General features: G+C 36.9%; 1 protein-coding gene across 3 annotated transcripts in view; it reads right to left on the reverse strand.

Annotated features, from left to right (window-relative positions):
* The window catches only part of SEPTIN7 (septin 7), a 112,695-nt gene that overhangs the window by 58,907 nt on the left and 30,682 nt on the right, over positions 1-23,106 (reverse strand). Inside the window, exon 1 of one of the 3 annotated variants that reach the window (XM_053553394.1) lies at positions 19,038-19,140. The exons of 1 other annotated variant lie outside the window; for it this stretch is intronic. Coding sequence is in view for 1 of the 2 variants with exons in the window: in XM_053553395.1 (XP_053409370.1) it covers positions 19,038-19,047 (10 nt within the window). In the remaining variant the exon portion in view is untranslated. Of the gene's footprint in view, positions 1-19,037; positions 19,141-23,106 lie in introns of those variants that run through there. One more of the 3 variants, XM_053553395.1, reaches the window with a different exon arrangement.

The raw sequence follows: 23,106 nt of genomic DNA on the forward strand, positions 1-23,106 counted from the left end.
TTAAAGGACAAAAATTTAGCAAGTAACCTGGTGGATTAGAGCTGCACCAAGAGAGAAGGTTGAAGAATGCACATCAACCCTGCTGAGGCGAGCTGTGACCCCAACGATACAAACAAAAGGGACAAAATCCATCACCAAGCAGACGGGAGTCCCCTCCCCCATGAGAATGACTTGGAGTACCGCACAAACAAATGAGCAGAGTTCAAAAGTCCTCCCACTATATTCCACGGGAGAGACCCTCTAAAAATTGACATACCTCCCCTACTAGGGTGCCATGGAGCTCTCCTGCCAGGCACAAAACTGTGTAAAATTCTGGTATATATTCTATACCTGCAATTCTGAGCTCCAAGCACTCCCCTCCCATTCACTCTAAGGTCTGGAGGCCTGTCCCCCAGGAGTCCAGATTCTTTGGTGATTTCTCAAGGGGTTTGGACAAGGCCTGGACTGCAGCTGGTCAGTGCTGATTCTGCAGCACAGGAATGAGGAGAGGACGGTTGGCTGAGAGGGAACCATGCCAGAGCAGCGGTGCCCCGAGGTGCACAGCAGCACCCATTTTTGGCAACAATGGGGCTCACCCCTGGATATCCGAAAGTCACACCCCCCATCTCTCTGGGCAAGCAGAGGAGGCTGGGCATCTTCTCAGGTGGCAACCACCGTGGAAAAAGATCTGAGATGGAAAGGCAGGTCCCATGAGTAAAGGGTTTGCCTGAGGCAGTACCGGCCTGGGTGGAGCGTGGGGACTAGAAAATGCAAGCACAGAGCCAGGAGATTCCCAGGACAGGGCTGACACAGAGGACCGCTTTACTGAGCCTAAGACACACCCAGCCCCCAGGGGACCATCAGCTTAAACAAAAGAGGGCAGGCAGAGGCTGAAACTGAAAGGTAACCATACTGCGAATACAAACTACAGCTGAGACCGTACAGTAGCACAGACAGGGCCTAAGGCACAGGTTCTGGGAACTCAAAACAGCTTCTCTTCTGCAGGGGAATTCAGCAGGGACAGAAACAAATTCCCGCAAAGTTGTTCTATTCTGTCAGTAACATCAATCAGGGGCGGAGCTGGAACTGAGTGAACAGCCCCAGCCTCCGGGGGTTGTCAGACCTCACCTCCCCCTGCCGGATAGGGGCAGACAACAGTGGCCTGGCTGAGCAGACATAAATCTCCTTGTGATTCAGGCAGGTATAAATCCCTGGAGTATCTGCTCACTGGAGGCAACTGGGTCACAGCCCTGCGGGGTTATCAGTGACTGGGTGTGACAGAGGTGCAAGGTGGGGAAGGAGGCATCAACCTTCCCAGACTAATCTATCTGCTGGGTGGGTCCTCCCGACTTCACGGAGCACCGGAGCAAGTCATATTTGAGTTGTCAGCAGAACTCTGTGATCTTGTTGCCAGAGACCTTTAACACTGTCCCACCTAAGACAGGTACTGACTGAGACAATTGATTTGGACCTTTTGAACTGAGCCAATCGCCCAATGACTATCCAAGTGGTATCCTGGGTGTCTGGTTGTAGGAAGGTTTGATTTTCCTTTTCCAATTGTTTCTGGGGGGTAGGGGGGTGACTTAATTGCTGGTATTTCTCCACAGCTAAGACTTCAACCCAGAGTAACTGTTTCACTAGGATTGGACAGAGACCAACTGAAAGCAAGACAGAGCCACTTAGCCGCACCACACCAAACAAGTCCCCAGTTTCTCAGGCTGTAGCACTGTATGGGTCCTTGACAAAGCTCCAGGGCAAAAGTAAAATGGTATAAAATAATCATGGGGCAGAATCAGTGGAAAAACTCTGGTAACATGAATAACCAGAAGGGATCAACCTCCCCAAGGAAAGATATGGCAGAGGTAACCGAAGATCCTATTCATAAACAGCTGGCCAAGATGTCAGAAATCAAATTCAGAATTTGGATTGTAAACAATATTAATAGAATGGAGGAAAATTTGGAATTAGAAATTCGAGGAGCAATTCAAAAATCAGAATTACAAATTGGAGGAGAAATTCAAAAGTTGTCTCAAGAATTCAACAAATTTAAAGACAAAACCACCAAAGATTTTGACGCACTGAAGCAAGAATTTGCAGCCCTCAAAGATCTGAAAAATATACTAGAATCCCTCAGTAACAGACTGGAGAAAGCAAAAGAAAGGATTTCTGACATCGAAGACAAAGCTTTTCAAAGCTCCCAAACGTTCAAAGAGGAAGAGAAATGGAGGTCAAAAATGGATGATTTTCTCAGAGAGCTCTGGGATAATTCGAAGAAGGCTAATATCCGCCTCATTGGAATCCCTGAAAGTGATGAAGTGGCTTCGCAAGGCACAGAGGCCCTTCTCCATGAAATTATGAAAGAGAATTTTCCAGATATGCCAAGAGATTCTGAAATTCAGATAGCAGACAGTTTCAAGACCCCAGCACGACTCAACCCGAAGAAGACATCCCCCAGGCATCATAATTAACTTCACAAAAGTTAATATAAAGCAGAAAATTATGAAAACTTCCAGACATAAGAAATCCATTACCTACAAAGGGAAGAATATTTGAATGACTGCAGATGTGTCTGCAGAGACTTCTCAAGCCGGAAGAGGGTGGTCATCGACTTTTAATCTCCTAAAACAAAATAACTTTCAACTCCGGATCATGTATCCAGCTAAACTGAGTTTCATTTATGATGGAGAAATTAAATACTTTAATGACATTCATGTGTTGAAGAAATTTGCCATAACCAAACCAGCTCTTCAGGATATTCTCAGACCTATCCTCCATAATGACCAGCCCAATCCTCTACCACAAAACTAAACTCACTCAGACACTTTTGATCAAACTCCAACTTCCACAGTGGCGAAAGGATTAAAAATGTCCACTGGACTTTCAAAAAACTCGATACCCAAAATTTTACCACATTTATCAATATTCTCCATAAATGTGAATGGCTTAAACTGTCCTCTAAAGAGGCATAGGTTGGCTGACTGGATACAAAAACTCAGGCAAAATATTAGCTGCATACAAGAATCACATCTTACCTTAAAAGATAAATATAGACTCATGGTGAAAGGATGGTCGCCCATATTTCAGACAAACGGTAATCAGAAAAAAGCAGGTGTTGCAATTCTATTTGCAGATACAATAGGCTTTAATTCAATAAAAGTTAGGAAGGACAAGAATGGTTATTTCATATTTGTTAAAACTAATTCTCAATATAACGAGATTTCAATTATTAATATTTATGCACCAAACCAGAATGCGCCTCAATATAAGAGAAACTCTAACAGACATGAGCAACTTGATTTCCTCCAGCTCCATAATAGTCAGAGATTTCAACCCTCCTTTGGCAGTGTTGGATAGATCCTCCGAGAAGAAGCGGAGCAAAGAAATTTTAGATTTAAACCTAACCATCCAACATTTGGATTTAGCAGACATCGACAGAACATTTCATCCCAACAAAACTGAATACACATACTTCTCATCAGCCCACAGAACATATTCCAAAATCGATCACATCTTAGGTCACAAGTCTAACCTCAGTAAATTTAAAGGAATAGAAATTATTCCTTGCATCTTTGAGACCACCATGGAATAAAAGTTGAACTCAGTAACAACAGGAATCTGCATGCTTATACAAAAACATGGAAGTTAAATAACCTTATGCTGAATGATAGCGGGGTCAGAGATGAGATTAAAAAGAAAATTGCCAGATTTTTGGAACAAAATGACAATGAAGACACGAATTATCAGAACCTCTGGGATACCGCAAAGACAGTCTCAAGAGGAAAATTTATAGCACTGCAAGCCTTCCTCAAGAGAAAGGAAAGAGAGGAAGTTAACAACTTAATGGGACACCTCAAGCAATGGGAAAAGGAAGAACATTCCAACCCCAAACCTAGTAGAAAAAAAAAACCAAAATCAGAGCAGAATTAAATGAAATTGAAAACAAAAAAATTATACAACAGATCAAAAAATAAAAATGTTGGCTTTTTGAAAAGGTCAATAAAATAGATAAACCTTTGGCTAACCTAACCAGGAAAAAAAGAGTAAAGTCTCTAATCTCATCAATCAGAAACAACAAAGACAAAATAACAACAGACTCCTGAGAAATTCAAAAAATCCTTCATGAATATTACAAGAACCTTTATTCTCAGAAATATGAAAATCTGAACAAAATTGACCAATACTTGGAAGCACATCACCTTCCAAGACTTAGCCAGAATCAAGTGGAAATGTTGAACAGGCCAATATCAAGTTCTGAAATAGCATCAACCATACAAAATCTCCCTAAAAAGAAAAGCTCGGGACCAGATGGCTTCACATCAGATTTCTACCAAATCTTTAAAGAGGAACTAGTACCTGTATTACTCAACCTGTTCCAAAAGGTAGAAAAAAGAAGTAAAAGTACCCAACATGTTCTATGAAACAAACATCACCCTGATCCCCAAACCAGGAAAAGACCCAACAAGAAAAGAAAATTATAGACCAATATCACTAATGAATATAGATGCAAAAATATTCAACAAGATCCTAACAAACAGAATCCAGGAACACATCAAACAAATTATACATCATGACCAATTCGGTTGTATCCCAGGGTCTCAAGGCTGGTTCAATATATGTAAATCTTTAAGTATAATTCAGCACATAAACAAATTAAAAAACAAAGACCATATGATTCTCCCAATTGATGCAGAAAGAGCTTGTGATAATACCCAGCATCCCTTCATGATCAGAACACTTAAGAAAATTGGTATAGAAGGGACATTTCTTAAACTGATAGAGGCCATCTACAGCAAACCCACAGCCAATATCATATTGAATGGAGTTAAATTGAAATCATTTCCACTCAGATCAGGAACCAGACAAGGCTGTCCATTGTCTCCATTTCTCTTTAACACTGTAATGGAAGTTTTAGCCTCCGCAATTAGGGAAGAAAAGGTGATCAACGGTATCCATATAGGGTCAGAAGAGATCAAACTTTTGCTCTTCGCAGATGATATGATTGTATATCTGGAAAACACCCCTACTACAAAACTCTTAGAAGTGATCAAGGAATACAGCAGTATCTCAGGTTACAAAATCAACATTCATAAATCGGTAGCCTGTATATATAGGCTATATATATATATACAACAATAGTCAAGCTGAAAAAACAGTTAAGGACTCTATTTCATTCACAATAGTGCCAAAGAAGATGAAATATTTGGGAGTTTATCTAACAAAAAACGTGAAAGATCTCTATACAGAGAACTATGAAACTCTAAGGAAAGAAATAGCTGAAAATGTTAACAAATGGAAAAACATATCATGCTCATGGCTGGGAAGAATCAACATTGTTAAAATGTCCATACAACCCAAAGGAATATACAATTTTAATGCACTCTCTATTAAAGCTCCACTGTCATACTTTAAAGATCTTGAGAAAATAATACTTCATTTTATATGGAATCAAGAAAAACCTCGAATAGCCAAGACATTACTGAGAAATAAAAACAAAGCAGGAGGAATCACCCTACCGGACCTCAGACTATAGTATAAATCAATAGTGATCAAAACAGCATGGTACTGGCACAAAAACAGAGAAGTAGATGTCTGGAACAGAATAGAGAACCAAGACATGAATCCAGCTACTTACCGTTATTTGATCTTTGACAAGCCAATCAAAAACATTCAGTGGGGAAAAGATTCCCTATTTAACAAATGGTGCTGGGTAAACTGGCTGGCAACCTGTAGAAGACTGAAACTGGATCCACACCTTTCACCATTAACAAAGACAGACTCTCACTGGATTAAAGATTTAAACTTAGACATGTAACTATAAAAATACTAGAAGAGAGTGCAGGGAAAACTCTTGAAGAAATCAGTCTGGGCGAGTATTTTATGAGGAGGATGCCCCGAGCAATTGAAGCAGCTCCAAAAATACACTACTGGGACCTGATCAAACTAAAAAGCTTCTGCACAGCCAAGAACACAGTAAGTAAAGCAAGTAGACAGCCCTCAGAATGGGAGAAGATATTTGCAGTTTATGTCTCCGACAAGGGTTTAATAACCAGAATCCACAGAGAACTCAAATGTATAAGCAAGAAAAGAACAAGGGATCCCATCGCAGGCTGGGCAAGGGACTTGAAGAAAAACTTCTCTGAAGAAGACAGGCGCATGGCCTACAGACATATGAAAAAATGCTCATCATCCTTAATCATCAGAGAAATACAAATCAAAACTACTTTGATATAGGGACGGCGCCTGTGGCTCAAAGGGGTAGGGTGCCAGCCCCATATGCTGGAGGTGGTGGGTTCAAACCCAGCCCTGGCCAAAAACTGAAAAAAAAAAACAAACAAAAAAAAACTACTTTGATATATCATCTAACTCCAGTAAGATCAGCCCATATCACAAAATCCCAAGACCAGAGATGTTGGCGTGGATGTGGAGAAAAGGGAACACTTCTACACTGCTGGTGGGAATGCAAATTAATACATTCCTTTTGGAATGATGTTTGGAGAACACTTAAGAGATCTAAAAACAGATCTGCCATTCAATCCTATAATTCCTCTACTAGGTATATACCCAGAAGACCAAAAATCACATTATAACAAAGATATTTGTACCGGAATGTTTACTGCAGCCCAATTCATAATTGCTAAGTCATGGGAAAAGCCCAAGTGCCCATCAATCCACGAACAGATTAATAAATTGTGGTATATGTACACAATGGAATACTATGCAGCCTTAAAGAGAGATGGAGACTTTACCTCTTTCATGTTTACATGGATGGAGCTGGAACATATTCTTAGTAAAGTATCTCAAGAATGGAAGAAAAAGTATCCAATGTACTCATCCCTAGTATAAAACTAATTTATGGCTTTCATATGAAAGGTATAACCCAGTTATAACCTAAGAATATGGGGAAGGGAGAGAGGAAGGAGGGGGGGGTGAAGGATGGGTGGAGGGAGGGTGATTGGTGGGATTATACCTGCAGTGCATCTTACAAGGGTACATGTAAAACTTAGTAAATGTAGAATATAAATGTCTTAATACAAAATGCCAGGAAGGCTATGTTAACCAGTGTGATGAAAATGTGTCAAACGGTCTATAAAACCAGGGTATGATGCCCCATGAATTGCATTAAAGTACACAGCTATGATTTAATAATACTAAAAAAAAGAATGAACAGCAGATCATGCTTTGCATTTGATTTCTTGATATGAACAATTATCTATCAGAGCAAGAATAGAAGATCCCCAATCTAAACTTCCTTCCTTCTAAATGTTACTCTATTTTTTTACATTGTTAGTATATTTGGAGGCCATCCTAAAGTTCTCCACAAAGTTGCCAAAATGCATGTAAATATAAATATTGGTAATTCTGCAAAACAGAATGTATACACAGATAATTTTCATTTCCAAGCTAGTATTTCCAGAGCTTTTATCTCCAGTTTTTTCCTACAGTAGTTCAAAATTATAATTTTACCAACTTTTCTACATTTTTAGGCATCAGAAAATATCCAATTATTTCTTTCATTCATTTATCAGTTAATTCTATAATGCAGTTAAGTATTGCTTTTTAAACCCTTCAAAATTATTTCAGCTCTTTCTCTTCCACATTCTTGCTGAAAACTCAATCCAAAAGTCATTATGTGGGGCTGAGAAAAATAGATCATCCAGCCTAGAAGAGAGCCACGATGTTCCAGAGCAAGGTATCAAAACCTACAGAATGAGGCTTCCAGTGGGATCTGGGGAAAGGCCTGGCATGAGGTATTTGAGTCTGAACAGGATGAGAGGGAATCTAGATGGGAAGAACAGTGTGGCCTCGCCTGGGGTTTCACAACATATAGGAGTGAGCAGGGCCATTATATTAGAGAAGGGAAGAGGCTGAGGGAGGTAGCAGACTAGTTATATACAAGGGGACTGATCAAATAAGCACACACATGAAAGATAATGGTTTCTTATTAGAAGGACAACACAAATATGGAAAAATGACACTTGTGATGATAGACTGAAATTGGACATTTCAGTGTGAACTGACATTTTTCAATACATTATAGGTAGAGATGTAAACGTATGTGTATGTACAAATATATTACTTATTTTTTTTTATTGTTGGAGATTCATTGAGGGTACAATAAGCCAGGTTACACTGATTGCAATTGTTAGGTAAAGTCCCTCTTGCAATCATGTCTTGCCCCCATAAAGTGTACTTTTGATGGTGTATTATGGTTATATAGAATATCCTTGGGGACAGAAAATACACTGAATTATTTAGGGGGCAAGAAAGAAGCATTCATCTCAAATATTTCAGACAAAAAATATGTACTATACTTGCAACTTTTGTATTTAGAATTGTTTCAAAATTAAAAATTAACACATTATTTCAGCTTAGTAATGACGAGAAATTAATACCACATACTTCTAATTACATATACTACTTTTTCCTTATAATTCTCAATATTTTAGGCAGATAACAACCAACCCTCTTGAGCCTCTAAATATGTAATCGCTCCTCAGAATATAAATATATGATAAAGTTCTCAATTATATTACAGAAAGTTTAAAAAGTTGGTAAACCTGGCCAGGCGAGGTAGTTCATGTCTGTAATCCCAGCACTCTGGGAATCCAAGGAAGGGGCATCACTTGAGCTCAGAAGTTTGAGACCAGCCTGAGCAAGAGAAAGATCCCATCTCTACTACAAGTAGAAAACCTAGCCAGGCATCATGGTGGGCACCTGTAGTTCCAACTACTAGGAAGGCTGAGGAAGGAGGATCGCTTGAGCCCAAGAGTTTGAGGTTGCTGTGAGCTATCCACAGCACTCTACCCAGGATACTATACCCAGGGCAACAGAGCGAAACTCTGTCTCAAAAAAAAAGGCTCTTCAGGAAAGTTAGTAATCCCATTCGGCGTCCCCCTTTCCTGCTAAAATTCTGATCCATTGTCTTCAACTCTCTTTGGAAGTGCTCTAAGCTTTCTCTTTGCTCTTAAATAATTTCTCTTTGTTATACTAAGAAAAAAAAACACAAACAGAAAAAACCAACTCATTCATCCAGTAAACAAGATGAAAAGGACCCACATGAAATTATTTTAAATGTCCTGGGACCATGGGTGCCCACCACAATACCTGGCTGGTTTTTCTGTTTGTTTTTTTTAATTATAAGCATTTACCTGCCTAATGACAGGTCATCAAAATATACGAAGCAAAAAATTATATAATTGAACAGAGAAATACATTTCTGTAATTGTTGAGAGTTCAATATCTCACTTTCAATAATGGATAGATAAGTGAGAAAATAAAGGACTTAAATAATACAATAAAACAACTAGATCTGACAGACATATATAGACCACTCTCCCAAACAACATTCTTCTCAGTGCCTCTGGGACATTATCCAGGACAGACCCTATGTTAGGCCATAAATTAAGTCCTAATAGATTTAATTTTTTTCCCTCTTATTTTTTGTTTCTTTTTCTTTCTTTCTTTTTTATTTTTTTAGTTTTTTGAACCAGGTTACATTGGTTGCATTTGTTTTTCCTATGTTTAGTAGAGACGAGGTCTTGCTCTTGCTGAAGTTAGTCTCAAACTCCTAAGCTCAAGCAATCCACCACTTCTATCTCCTAGAGTGCTAGGATTACAGGTGTGAGCTACTGCACCCAGCCAAATATCCTGTTTTTTGTTTTTTTTTTTCAAAAATAAAGTTTGCGTAAAATTAACAAAGTTGGCAAATTTGGCACAACAAATGTCTTTCATGGGATAAAGGTCATATTTTTCTGATCTTTAAAATAACTGTGAGGTTATAGTTCAAAGGTTAAATGAATATAATATGATAGCATAAAACGATCTTTCCAAAAAAACCCACCTCCTTTGTACCAAAATATGTTATACATAATAGAAAACTTCTTGCTTTGGAAGAGAGTAAACCTGATTCATTCCAAAAACTACTCAATCTATACAAATGGTCTGGGCAGAAAGATGGATTAAGAGCACAAAGCGGGAAATTCTGATCACCTTTGATGAAGGACTGTCGGGTATCTTAGCTAGGAAGAGGTAATGTTACTATCTTATATTTAAAACTATTAATATGCCCTACAATAGGGAGTATTTAGAAATTGCCTATTAAGCATCAGTAAAGATAAGTTTTCCTTGCCAAGAGGAAAACTACATACCAAATGAATTTCCATGTGAGAATTCTACTTCCATCTATAAAAAAAATTCTATTAATATGTGCTCCTTTAATGACCTTGTCTTTCTTTCCATTCAGTATCCTGTTCTTTTTAAATTTAATGTTGATATGTGGCCTTCTCATTTCTCTCCTGAAGTCTAAAATCAACAAATGTTACATAATTTTTATTTCAGTCCACCGATCTAAATAACCTTGAGTATATTAAATACAAAGGAAACAATTCCCCTAGGTCTGAAAAACATGAGCATTCTCACCTCTCCTCATTTGAATTTACCCCAGGTACTATGAATTTTATCTTAGGGCTGTCAGAAGGTCTATTAGAGGATGATTATGTTTTCCAACATTAGAGCACCTCATAGTATTTTCAAGGATTACTATTAAGACAGAACATGTATTAAACGCAAAAAAGAGATTAAGAATTATAATTCAAGGATTTACTAATATAGATTTTAAAAATCATACTAAATGACTTTTTAAAGCCTACTAAGTGACACTAAGAATACTTATCAAGATTATACTTCTGGCCTGTAGTCCCAGCTACTTGGGAGGCTGAGGCAAAAGAATGGCTTAAGCCCAAGAGTTTGAGGTTGCTGTGAGCAGTGATGCCACAGCACTCTACCAAGGGCAACAAAGTAGATACTGCTCCTGTTTTTTTGTTGGTTTTTTTATTTTTTCCAGTTTTTGTCTGGGGCTGGGTTTGAACCTACCACCTCCAGCATATGGGGCCGGTGCCCTACTCCTTTGAGCTACAAGGGCACCCTCCTATTCTAAAAGGAAAGGATATTTAGTAAATAAGTCTTTCGTTCTATGATTAAAATACTGAAATTCAATCACATATAAGAATTAAGTGAACCACATGTAAGAATTAAGTGAACAAGACTGGATGTGGTGGCTCAGGTCTGTTATCTCTGTGCTTTGGGAGGCCAAGCTGGGTGGACTGCTTGAACCCAGGATTTTGAGACCAGCTTGGGCAACATAGTGAGAGCCTGACCTACAAAAAATTTTTTTTGAAAAATTAGCCAAGCTACTACACCTGTAGTCCTAGCTACTTGGAGGCTAAGGTGGGAGGATTATATGAGCCCAAGAGTTTAAGGTTACAACAAGCTATAACTGGGTCACTGCACTCTAGTCTGGGCAACACAGTGAGACCCTATCTCTTCAAATCAAAAAACAAAACAAAACAAAAAACATAAGTGAGTGAAACATGAATATACTAATTACTAAAAAGTCCCATTTTTGTCATGAATTAGTAAATAATTAATAAAGTGGCATGCTTTTTAGCTATAAAGTCTCCATTCTCTAATTCCCAGGCAGTTGTTTCATAGATTTCTCATAGCACTGAATCATTATGATGCATAGTGTAATTGCTTGTACACCTTTTTCTTTCTCTATATTCCCTTACAGTATCCTCAAGTACCTTTATATTTTTCCCTCAGATACCCAGGGGATGAACAGCCTCATCTTCATATATACCATAAATCTCTTCAAATTCAGGCAAAAAACAAATATTGTCCTTATTTCTTTATGTATACAAACTTAAGAAACAATTTGCAAGTATGTATCAAGCAAGAGTTACAAAATGTTCAAACACTTTGATACAGTAATCCTACTTCATACCCTATAAACGAATACATAATAATGATCTGCCCTCTGTCCCCCAACACACATGTACCAACAGGGTTAGTTCAATGATCTTGCTATATAAAAAGAGATTATATAGCAAGATTTAAAGCCTGAGTTTAAATCTCTTCATTGCCATGTTATGTGTAAAAAGGGCTGGGATAAAAAAAAAAAACCTCTCACATCCATTAGTGGAGAAATAAATTACAATAATTATGGTACACCAGTCACAGATTGGAATTCTATACAGCCATTAAACATTAGAGTTAAAATGTTGACCACACTTTCCATCCTATACAATTTTTACTATAGTGTTACTATGAGCTCCAATAAATCAGTCAAACGACAAAGCAATGGCAAAATACAGCTAAGGCACGAGCCACATACACCAGAGCTGGCGGGTTCGAATCTAGCCCAGGACTGCCAAACAACAATAACTGCAACCAAAAAATAGCCAGGCATTGTGGCAGGTGCCCTGTAGTCTCCGCTATTTGGGAGGCTGAGGCAAGAGAATCGCTTAAGCCTAGGAGTTGGAGGTTGCTGTGAGCTGTGGCACCACAGCACTCTACCCAGGGCAACAGCTTGAGGCTCTGTCTCAAAAAATAAATAAATAAATAAAAAACCACACAGCAATGGTTGGAAATATTATACAGCTCTCCAAGTAAAATATGGAGGATAAATATAGCAAAATGTTAATTCTTATCTCTTGCTGGTAAGTCATTTTTATGTTTCTTTATAGTTTTTAGCATTTCCTAATTTACAAGTAATTCAAAAATTATAAAAAAAAGTCTCCTCAGAGAGGTAGGTCTTCCCTGAGGATTCTATATAGATCCTATCATGTTTATTTTCTAGAAAATATCACACTCTGTAATCTGTTTGTTTTGCCTATGCTTTTTGGCATGCTTTTATGTTAATCTCCAGATTAACATAAAGTCCAATAATTTTCCTACATAAACAATACAATTATTATAATTTATAATTGTAATAATGTAATATTTATATAGCAAGATCAGTGAACTAAAACCAAAGGGTAAGAAAGAAAACAAAACCAAGCACATGGTTTTATTTTTTTTTAATTTATTTTGTTGCCGTTTGGCTGGGGCCAGGTTCGAACATGTCACCCTCGGTATATGGGGCCAGCGCCCTACTCACTGAGCCACAGGAGCCACCCAAGCATGTGGTTTTAAAAATAAAGCTTATAATAAATAATTTTCAGAGGACTACTTAACAATGTTTTTAAAAATAAACATCAGATTTCTGCCTCACAACTTATATCAAAATAATCTGTGTAGATTGAATATTTTAAAATTAAAATTTAAACTTAATCTACATAGGTAAATATACTGGACTCCCCAATAACCTTGAATTAAGCAGGAGGGCATCAAAGATAAAAGCATCAAGAGAAAAAGATCAAACAGATATAAAAATCAAGCTAACACAAAACATAACACAAAAAACATTCTGGGAAAAAATATCAATACCTGACAATAATAATGATGCCCTTAGAGTACCTAAATATCATTAAGAAAAAAATACGCTGTTTTGAAAAATAAACTGAATAAACCATTTACAAAAGAAATAATAACCAAAAATAAACAAATGTGAAAAAAATAATTTAACCAACAACAAAACAAAGATGAAAATAAGATACCACATTTTCAGCATTAAATTAGCAGAAGAAGATTGTAACATCCAATATTAGCTACATGTAGAGAAAGAGGTGATGTAATGTGCAAAATGGTACAAAACCTAAAATGGTTAGGGCAATTGGTTTTATCAAAATTGGCAAAAGACTAAAAGAACACGGCAATTCAAACTTGTTAAGTTTTATCACCCTAGGTAATTAAAAATGCAAAGATGTAACTATGGGCGGCGCCTGTGACTCCCCATATGCCAGAGGTGGCGGGTTCGGGCCCAGCCCCAGCCAAAAACTGAAAAAAAAAAAAGATATAACTATACTATGTTATTATGGTATTAATATAAGCTAACAATTGTAACTATCCTGACAATATGGTAAATTAAGGTATATGCAACCTACACAAGCCATTAAAATCTACAAGACAACAAATAGCTAGGTTATCAAAAAATATTTGACATCACAAGATAATCACAATTTACTGTTGAATTTAAAAAGGCAATCATGGAACATTATAGATAACTATAAAAAAAGAATACTTGGCTGGGCATATTGGCTCATGCCTGTAAGGCTACCACTTTCGGAGGCCAAAGGCGTAGTCACTTGAAACCAGGAATCTGAGAACAGCCTGAACATGAGAGAGACCTCATCTCTATAGAAAAATAGAAAAATTAGTTGGGCATGGTGGTGTGAGCCAGCAATTTGAGTTTGCAGTGATCTATGACAACGCTACTGTACTCTAGCCCAGGAAAGAGAGCAAGACTCTGTCTCCAAAACAAGAACAAAACAAAAATAAAGCAAAACAAATAAACAAGAATACTACATTTTTAATACTTGAGCTATCATTGGGTAACAGGTGGTAGTATTTATTTTCATTTCACTTTTCTGCATTTCCTAATTGCCACAATGAAACACATTAAACTTTTTTATAAAAGCATTTTTTTAAAATATGCAGATGAAATACCTGGAATACACAAAATTAAAATAGTGTATATGTGGAATTATGTGATTTATTTTCCTTCTGAGTTTCTCTTCTTGGTTAAATTACTTTTTTTTAAAGATAAAATCCATCATCTTAAAGTATAACAATTCAGTGATTTTTAGTGTACTTATAATGCTACACAATCTTTACTGGTCAAATTACTTCTGTTATTAAAAGTAAAATAAAAACATGGAGCTCAAGAAATAAATTTTAAAAGCATTACTCACAGCAATTGAAGTAGCCAACATATCTTAAAAATACTACTAAATGCCCAATAGCCTAGATAACAAAGTGAACCAATATTACCTTCCTTTTCAATTAATTCTGGATGTTATTGTATCAATTCAAACACCAACAGGTGGTGAATGAAAATGAAAACTATGACAGTCATGGTATGTCATATCGTTGACTAAATACCTCCTAAACTTCCTCTAAGAAGGCATATACAAAAAATACATGATAAACTCTGAATCCTCAAAATAGTTAAATCAACATGCTCTAAGCTCTTTCCCGCTGGAAAAAAATACAAATGCCAGCGTGTAACTAAAGAATAAAATAACCTCTACCACAAAAATTTTACAAAGCTCAAGATTACAGATACGGTCAAATTTTGGACATACTTTTAAAGAACTCAAATAGGTTTAACACCACCGATTTTGAAAGGATATTTCAGGTTGGTTCAGTGCCTGTTAGAACAGTGGTTATGGGCCAGCCACATACACCGAGGGTGGCGGGTTCGAACCCGGCCCGGGACAGCTAAACAACTGCAACCAAAAAATAGCCGGGCATTGTGGTGGGTGCCTGTAGTCCCAGCTACTTGGGAGGCTGAGGCAAGAGAATCACTTAAGTCCAAGAGTTTGAGACTGCTGTGAGCTCTGATGCCAAGCACTCTACTGAGGGCGACAAAGTGAGACTTTGTCTCAAAAAAAAAAAAAAAAAGATATTTCAGGTAGATTAAGGAATCTATAATCTTCTGAGTTCTATCCACCTAAAGAATTTCAGTAAAATCATGGCGACAATCAGGGTCCCCAAACTTCAGGAGACCCTTATTTATTTTTTTTTTTAATTTCAGATTAATGTAAGGGCTCAAATGATTAGGTTTCATTGTGTGTGCCAAGTTGTAGTTGAACCCTTCACCTAGGAGGTGTGCTTTCCAGCCTTATTTCTAATTGTAAAATCACATCTTTGGGGTCAGCACCTAAAGTCAACAAGCAATGAAAATTAATCTTGAAAATCCTTTATATGCACAAATCACACATAAAGCACAAATTACATATAAGCTAACAACCTGTTTTCTTCCTGCACTAAAAGAGTACTGTCTCTTTAAGAACTTTTAAAAAGTCACTCATTTAATTTAGGTGCTATATCGTCACCAAACATTCAACAAAGTGAGATGCTCACATTATCAAAGTATGTGGAAGCTGAAAATGACTAGGGAAACAGCAAATTCACCTCTCCCTCTTCACACTTCTAGAGCCAGCCACTCATTTCAGTGGAATGGCAGAAATAAGATTGTTCATACTATCTGTGGCATTTTGATATACTACGTATTGGTTTTCATCCATGGTTCCAGGCTTATAATTCCCACAATCCTTGTATGATGTTGGAGCACTTTAGGTCTCAGAAGCAGGACTCAAGAGATGGAATCTCTCTCTCCCACTCTGTCTGACCTTCTCCAGATCTCCTTTCACTTGTCCAAGGCAAGCCTCTAATGTGACTGAGGGTCAAAAGACCCTCGTTCCAAAGAGAGTTCTGCCCCATCCCTTGAAGGAAGGAGTGCTATATAGAGAGGTCAGGAAGAATCTAAACAAAAAAAGGCCCTGCTGGGTTTAGACCATGTGCTTTTTGTCCAATCACATTTCTACCTGGCTGCCACTCATGCCTATGTAATGAAGCCTCCCTAAAAACTCAAGGGGACTGGGTTCTGGGAAATTCCAAATAGTAGGATGTAAGGATATTCCTGGAGAATGGGGTGTCCAGGGAGGGCGTGGAAGCTCTGTGTCCCTTCCTCTATCCCTCATCTTGAGCCACGGGTGCCGCCCTATCCCTCATCTTATGTATCTGTTTATCTGCATCCTTTGTTATATTCCTTATAATAAACCAAGAAAAGTGTTTCCCTGAGTTCCATGTACCATTCCAGCAAATTAACTAAACCCAATGAGGGAGAGGATCATGGGAGCCCCAACTTGAAGCCAGAGGGTCAGAAGCTTCAGAGGCCTGGACTTGCAAATGGCATGTGTGTTGGGTAGCAAGGGAGTCTTTGGGTTCAGAGCCCTTACCCTGTGGGATCTGACACTATCTCCAAGTAGATAGGGTCAGAACTGAATTAGAGGACACTCTGCTGGTGTCTACTGCTTGGTGTACGTAGGAAAAATGCCACATATGGCTATAGAAGTCCTACTGATTCCTGTGGAGTTTAGAGGAAAACATGGTTTGGGGGGTGCTTATAATCTTAAAAGCACTATCTAATTTCTCCAGTTCTCATTCACTCTCTCATTATTATTATTTTTTTTTTAGGGAATAAAAAGAACACCTAGCTCAACTCATATAAGTTCAAAGTATATTAGATATACTCCATTAAACTGTGCACTACATTCACTATCCCCAAATGAGCCTCTGCACGGTCATTAAGAAAATATCAGACTAACTAAGAAACAGACTGGGTTTGGTTCCAGTACCTGCTAGCAACATAACCAAAACTCTCTGTGCTTCAGTTTCTTCATCTCTAAAATGGGATAACAATACTTGCTTTATAAGGTTATTGTAAGAATTTTATTATTAATGGCCATAAAGTATTTAAAACATTGCCTGGCATATAAAAAGTTATGTGTCATCTGTGCCCCAATTCTATTCTTCAGAAATCTACCCTAATACCTCCTCCTCAACACGAGGCACGAATTACCTCCCATGACAAGCTATTCTATACCCTTAAATTTCAATGGCTGTGAATTTTTGTATAATTCTACCGACTCATATCTATTTCCTGGAAATGTCACTATCTTTTTATGGGTAGCTTATCTTGTCATATAAATTATAAGCTCCTTTAAGAAAGAAAATATGGAAATACATATAATGCCTCTTCGATATAAAAAAGTCACAAAAAGTATTAATAGAATTAATACTCTACTATATTGCTTATGAGGCAAGGATACTATATAAAAGTTTCCCAATAAAGTACAAAGAGTTTCATTTATAAAATCACTGGTGTAGAGTCTCAGTATCAAAGTATAAGTCCTAAACCAAAAATTGCATTATTCTGAATTTAGATCTCAAAAAATGAAGATTTAGCTCATAAGGAATGGTTTTTTTAAGTCAAGAATATTAAAACAAGGTTGGTTTCACTTTTTTTTGAGACAAAATTACCTTATATTTGTCTATAGTTTGTCATTTAAGATTACTAATATTATATAAATGAAAGATATAGTGATTCTTCATATAATGATGATGTTACCAACCTAGAGAAGAAAAAGCGTGCTCTGCATTATTTTCTTCTATCCAGGCCCAACTCTGCTCCACAGCAGCAACTTGCAAGCTAGATATACTATACTTCTGTTCAACCAGAGACAGGCAAAGAAATCAACTTTATCATGTATCAAATTTGTGAACTCTGTACCAGGTTTTAACTATGTGAACTATTACAATACATTTAACTTCCAAATAGCTAAAAACCAACCAACAAGTAAAATATTTTGGTCAATAGATAAAATAGTCTACCTCTCAAAGAATGTGTATTTCATACCTAATTCAATTTACCTAATTCAACACCAAAATAAAAATACCAGATGATGGAATATATTTACCAAAAATTAAATACTACCCAATATCAACTCAATTTTCTTTGTCAGAGATAATTAATCCACTATTTTGCATTTTACCTTCTTAAAACAAATAAGAGAAACATAAAGTTGCATCATGCAGTACTGACGACTTAGGTTCTAAGTTAGCTATATGAGGTGAAAATATTGTACATTCATTTAAGAATAAGACTGTCATTGAAGATTACTAATCTTATAACTGGTAAAGGTATAGAGAGTTTCTTTGTACATAATGATGATGTCAACCTACAGTCAAAATAATCCTTAACACTATCTTCAACTGGACTGTAAGCAGGGTATGATATTCATAGGACAACACACAAATGACAAATGAGACACTCAGAAAACAAGTGTCGCATACCAACTCATTCCAGTGCTTACATGTAATGAATGGAATTCCAAGAGTAATCAACTGCATTATTATGATCCTCCACCCTACCTTTCTCTTTAAAATTCAGAGCACATTAAGTTAAACGCTCATGTGATACTTCACTGTAGTATATGAACCAGAGAACAAAATTATCCTGGAGTAACAAGGAACCACAAGATGCTATTTCCTTTTGTAGCGTCATCAATTGAAGAGAATTTTTCTACTCCATCACTATTGCCCACCGCTTCTCAACTTTTACCTAGTCACTACCTTAAAATCTGAGTAAAGAAGATATATAAATCTCATTATGCCACCAATTTAAATTTGAAAATGTATTCACATAGTAAGAAAAAATATAATACATATTCCCTGCAGTTATTTGGGCTATTATTTTCTTAAATTTATTCAAAGTTGATTAACAGCTTAAAACTTAGGCCAAAATTCCATCTGAATGATAAATCACATCTTACCTACTACCATAAGTGTGAATTCAAACCCCCTCTTCACTGATTTTCTGTATACTTGATTTGGGAGATTGGCAAATCCCACATAGCCTTCAAGGTTCTTCTGTTGCTGAGAAAAGAAAACAGGGCCAAGTTACTCACATGTCAACAATACTATTCTGTCACATATTTCAAATTCCTTCATTGGTCAATCTTTTTAATTATACAAATTATTATTCATAGCAAATCAAACTACTTTTATGGTATTACTGATAAAGGTATTAGTTAACTGCTAAATGGATAAAATGAATTGAGCATGAGTTGACTGACAACATAATGGTTAATCATAAAAACCCAAGACAGTAAAATAAAAATTAAGGAAACGTGCTTCAGAGCAAAGTTTTCAACGGATAGTATCAAAAAGATTCTGACCAACCAACTAAAACAAAAAGTAACAAAGCATTTTCACAATTAACAAATTCAAATCTCCTTAAAATTATGGTAAGAACCCTTTTTAATTATCCCCCTTGCTCTCACTACCACAGGCATACGATTCTTGATACTTGTCTTCTAATTCATGAAATGAAGTCTGAATGTTAAATTAAACCATTTTTTCATATATTCTTAAAGACTTGCACGATCAATGTTAATCATCAAATAATATTTCTCAAGCTGTTGTGCAAGGTCCAGTTACAATATCACATCAAAGCTTCACATGATTTTGCTACCTCCATCTTCAGGGAAATCAGATTTATCCAGGTCTTAAAGTAGATTATAATTTTATTTTCTATATGGTTTTTGATTCTTTGATGGCCTAAACAAAAGTTTCATAAGTAATTCAAGAAATTCTACTTCTAAGCTTGGTGCCTGTAGCTCAGTGGCTAGGGCACTGGCCACATACTTTGGAGCTGGCAAGTTCAAATCCATCCCAGAGCTGCCAAACAACAATAACAACTACAACCAAAAAATAGCCAGATGGGCACCTGTAGTCTCAGCTACTTGGGAGGCTGAGGCAAGAGAATCACTTAAGCCCAAGAGTTTCAGGTTGCTGTGAGCTGTGACGCTACAGCACTCTACCCAGGGCCACATAGTGAGACTCTGTCTCAAAAAAAATAGAAATTCTACCTCTGAATTGGTATAATTCTGATTTTTAACTTATCCATTGGTGAGAAATACTGTCCATAAGTCAAACCATATAAATGAGTAGAGTCTTGCTGGTTACTTTTACGTTAGAGGCAGTTTTTACTCATCATCAAAATATAATGGCAAAATATTCCTAAGAGGCATACGTTTTTCTTAAAAGTTTTTGCTACATTTAAATTCTCATTTAAAAAAAATTTCATGAGATCAAAGCATCAATTCAACACATTTGGATTTAACAAAGAACAGAAGTCTACACTCTTTACTAGTATCACATATGTAGCTAAATATTTCACCCATAATCTTTTACCCTTTTTGCATTCATATAAACTAATTTTTAAGTCAAATGTCAAAACCCTAAGTTAGCCAATGAAATTGAAAATTTGATTACAAACATAACTAAGAGACTGATCAGAATATAGTATTTTAAAGTCAAATATTTGAAATCCTGTTATGAGTACAGCTAAAAATATGTATTAAATTTAAGGTTTCCTTGGCCCAGATTTCATCTAACTGTAAATTAGACTTAAGTAAACTAAGATTAAGAAAGTATCTTTGTATAATTTCTGTAGTATACTCACAGCTACTTTGTGAAGAACACATTTCCATCATTCCAATGTTCCAGATTCCAACAGAACAAATCCACAGAGGAACAGTAAATGAAGAATTCCAAGAATTGTAATGACACAGTCAGTCCAAACAGGAGGCAAATCCATCGAAACACAGCAAAAGATAGAGGGAAAAATGAAAGTTACTTACATGTAACTCAACAAAGGTAATTTATATTACAAATAAACTGAGAGCAGACTTTTATCTACACATGTCAAATTAATACTTTTTATTGGATATAAAGCCCTATGAATTTTAAATATTTTCAACACTCTCCTAGTGAAAAATAGAACAAAAGGCCAAAAAAGGCCAATTATATCCTGAACTTGAAGTCTGACAGGAAATGGTGGAAAAGACATAAAAGTATTAAGTTTCAGGAAGGTATACAGGAACCAAGTTTTAAATTCTAAGGAAAAAAATACATAATTTCATTCAATTTTGCTTTGTCAGTCATGATAAAGACAGCCCCAATTAAACAAATGCAAACATTTTAGCTAAAATCTTTTTATGCAATACTGTATTCCAATAATTAAACCAAGTCCAGAATTAGAAGAAATGTAGACCTGTACATACATAAAGGGAAGGAAGCTAAAGATGGTAGGCAGAACAGATGAAAAGATGAGGTAAATATGAATTGTGAAAACTGAAAGGCAACTAGAAAGTAGAAAATAGACAATCCTTGGACAAATTGCCTGTGAAAAGTGTACATTTTTAAACTGATAAAATTCTGAGTTATATCACAACCTATTTCAAACAATTTGAGGCAGATAAGGCATTAACACAGATTTATAGTTTAATTAATAAAAATCCATTTTTAAAACCAATTAATTACAAAATTGTTTTTACCATGACAAAACCCTCCAATAACTTCCTATTTCCCTCAAAAGTTAAAGCCAAAGTCCAAATTGTGGCCTATAGTGACTCTCAACCTTAGCTGCATCTTAGAATCACCTGAGGTTTACAAAACCCCAATGCCCTGGGGCTGCACACAGATCAAGTGAATCAATGTCTGGGAATGCAACCCATTTATCGGTGATTTTTGTTTGTTTGAAATAGGGCTAAAGGAGCTAAAGGGGCTAAAGGGTAGCAGTGTCATCAAAGCTCAATGCACTCAAACTCCTGGGCTCAGGTCATCTCTTGCCTTAGCCAGCCTCCCAAGTAGCTGGACTATAGGCACATATCACTAGGCCCAGCTAAATTTTCTATTTTTTTGTAGAGAGACTAAGGTCTCACTCTTGCTCAGACTGGTCATCAACTCCAACCCTCAAGCAATCCTCCTACCTCAGCCTCCCAAAATGTTAAGATTACAGCATGAGCCACCTAGCTCTTCAGATGGTTGCAGTAAGAACCACTAGGTGACAAGGCTCTGCAAGATCTGGCTCTACTAATAATTCTGGCCTCAGCTCTTGCTCACTTCTCTTGTAGGCACACTGGACCTCTTAACACACCAGGCATGCTTTCACTCAAGAGCTTTTGCGTTTGTTGCTTTCCCTACCTGAAACGTTATTTTTATTACTCAAATGTCACCTTCAGAGGTCTGCCATGATCACCTTATTTACAATTACCAACCGGACTCCTCACCCCAGCACTTTGCTGCTTGTTTTATTTTATGCTAGCACTTACCACCACCTAGCATACACTTTAATCATCTTGTTCATTGTAATCTCCACCCCACCCTAAGCCTGCCTCCAACTGGAAGGTAAGCTCTATCAAGGCAGAGACTGAATGAATTATATAAATCATACATCAAAAAAGAAGAAGCCATCTGGGAAAGTTGAATTTTCAGAGAATATGGTATGTTAGGTTGCAGCTTCAAGGAACCCACTAAGCATAATAAAAATGTCTCAGAGTCTGCCCCTGTGTTTCTTTCATTGCTTTATCCTCAGTAACCAGAACATTCTTTGACACATTGTCCTCTTTTTGAATTAAGAAAAAAAGGGAGAAAGCATTCCAGGCAAAGTGGTATGACCTAAAATGGGAAGGAACTTGGTATTTCCAGGAAAACGGTGTGTGAACTATAATGCAGCAAAGTAGTAGACAAGGGGATGAGTGACAGAAATCGAGGTCAGGGAGGCAGGCAGGGGCCGTATCATGTGGGATTCAGCCAATGTAGGAAGTTTAGATGTTATTTTAGGCATGGTGGAAAGCCACTAGAGGGTTTTTCAAGGCAAGTGACCTGATTAGCATTTTAAAGATAGCTCTCACTGCTAAGTGAAGGATAAGTGGAAATAAGAAAACTAGTAAGGTGAATACTGCAGTAGTCCAAGAAAAGAAGGGTGTATTATACTAAGACAGTATTGAAGCAATGAGAGATCATAAGGATTCAGAATACATTTTGAAGGTAGAG

Source organism: Nycticebus coucang, chromosome 11, assembly GCF_027406575.1.
Source record: "Nycticebus coucang isolate mNycCou1 chromosome 11, mNycCou1.pri, whole genome shotgun sequence".
Lineage (NCBI taxonomy): Eukaryota > Metazoa > Chordata > Mammalia > Primates > Lorisidae > Nycticebus > Nycticebus coucang.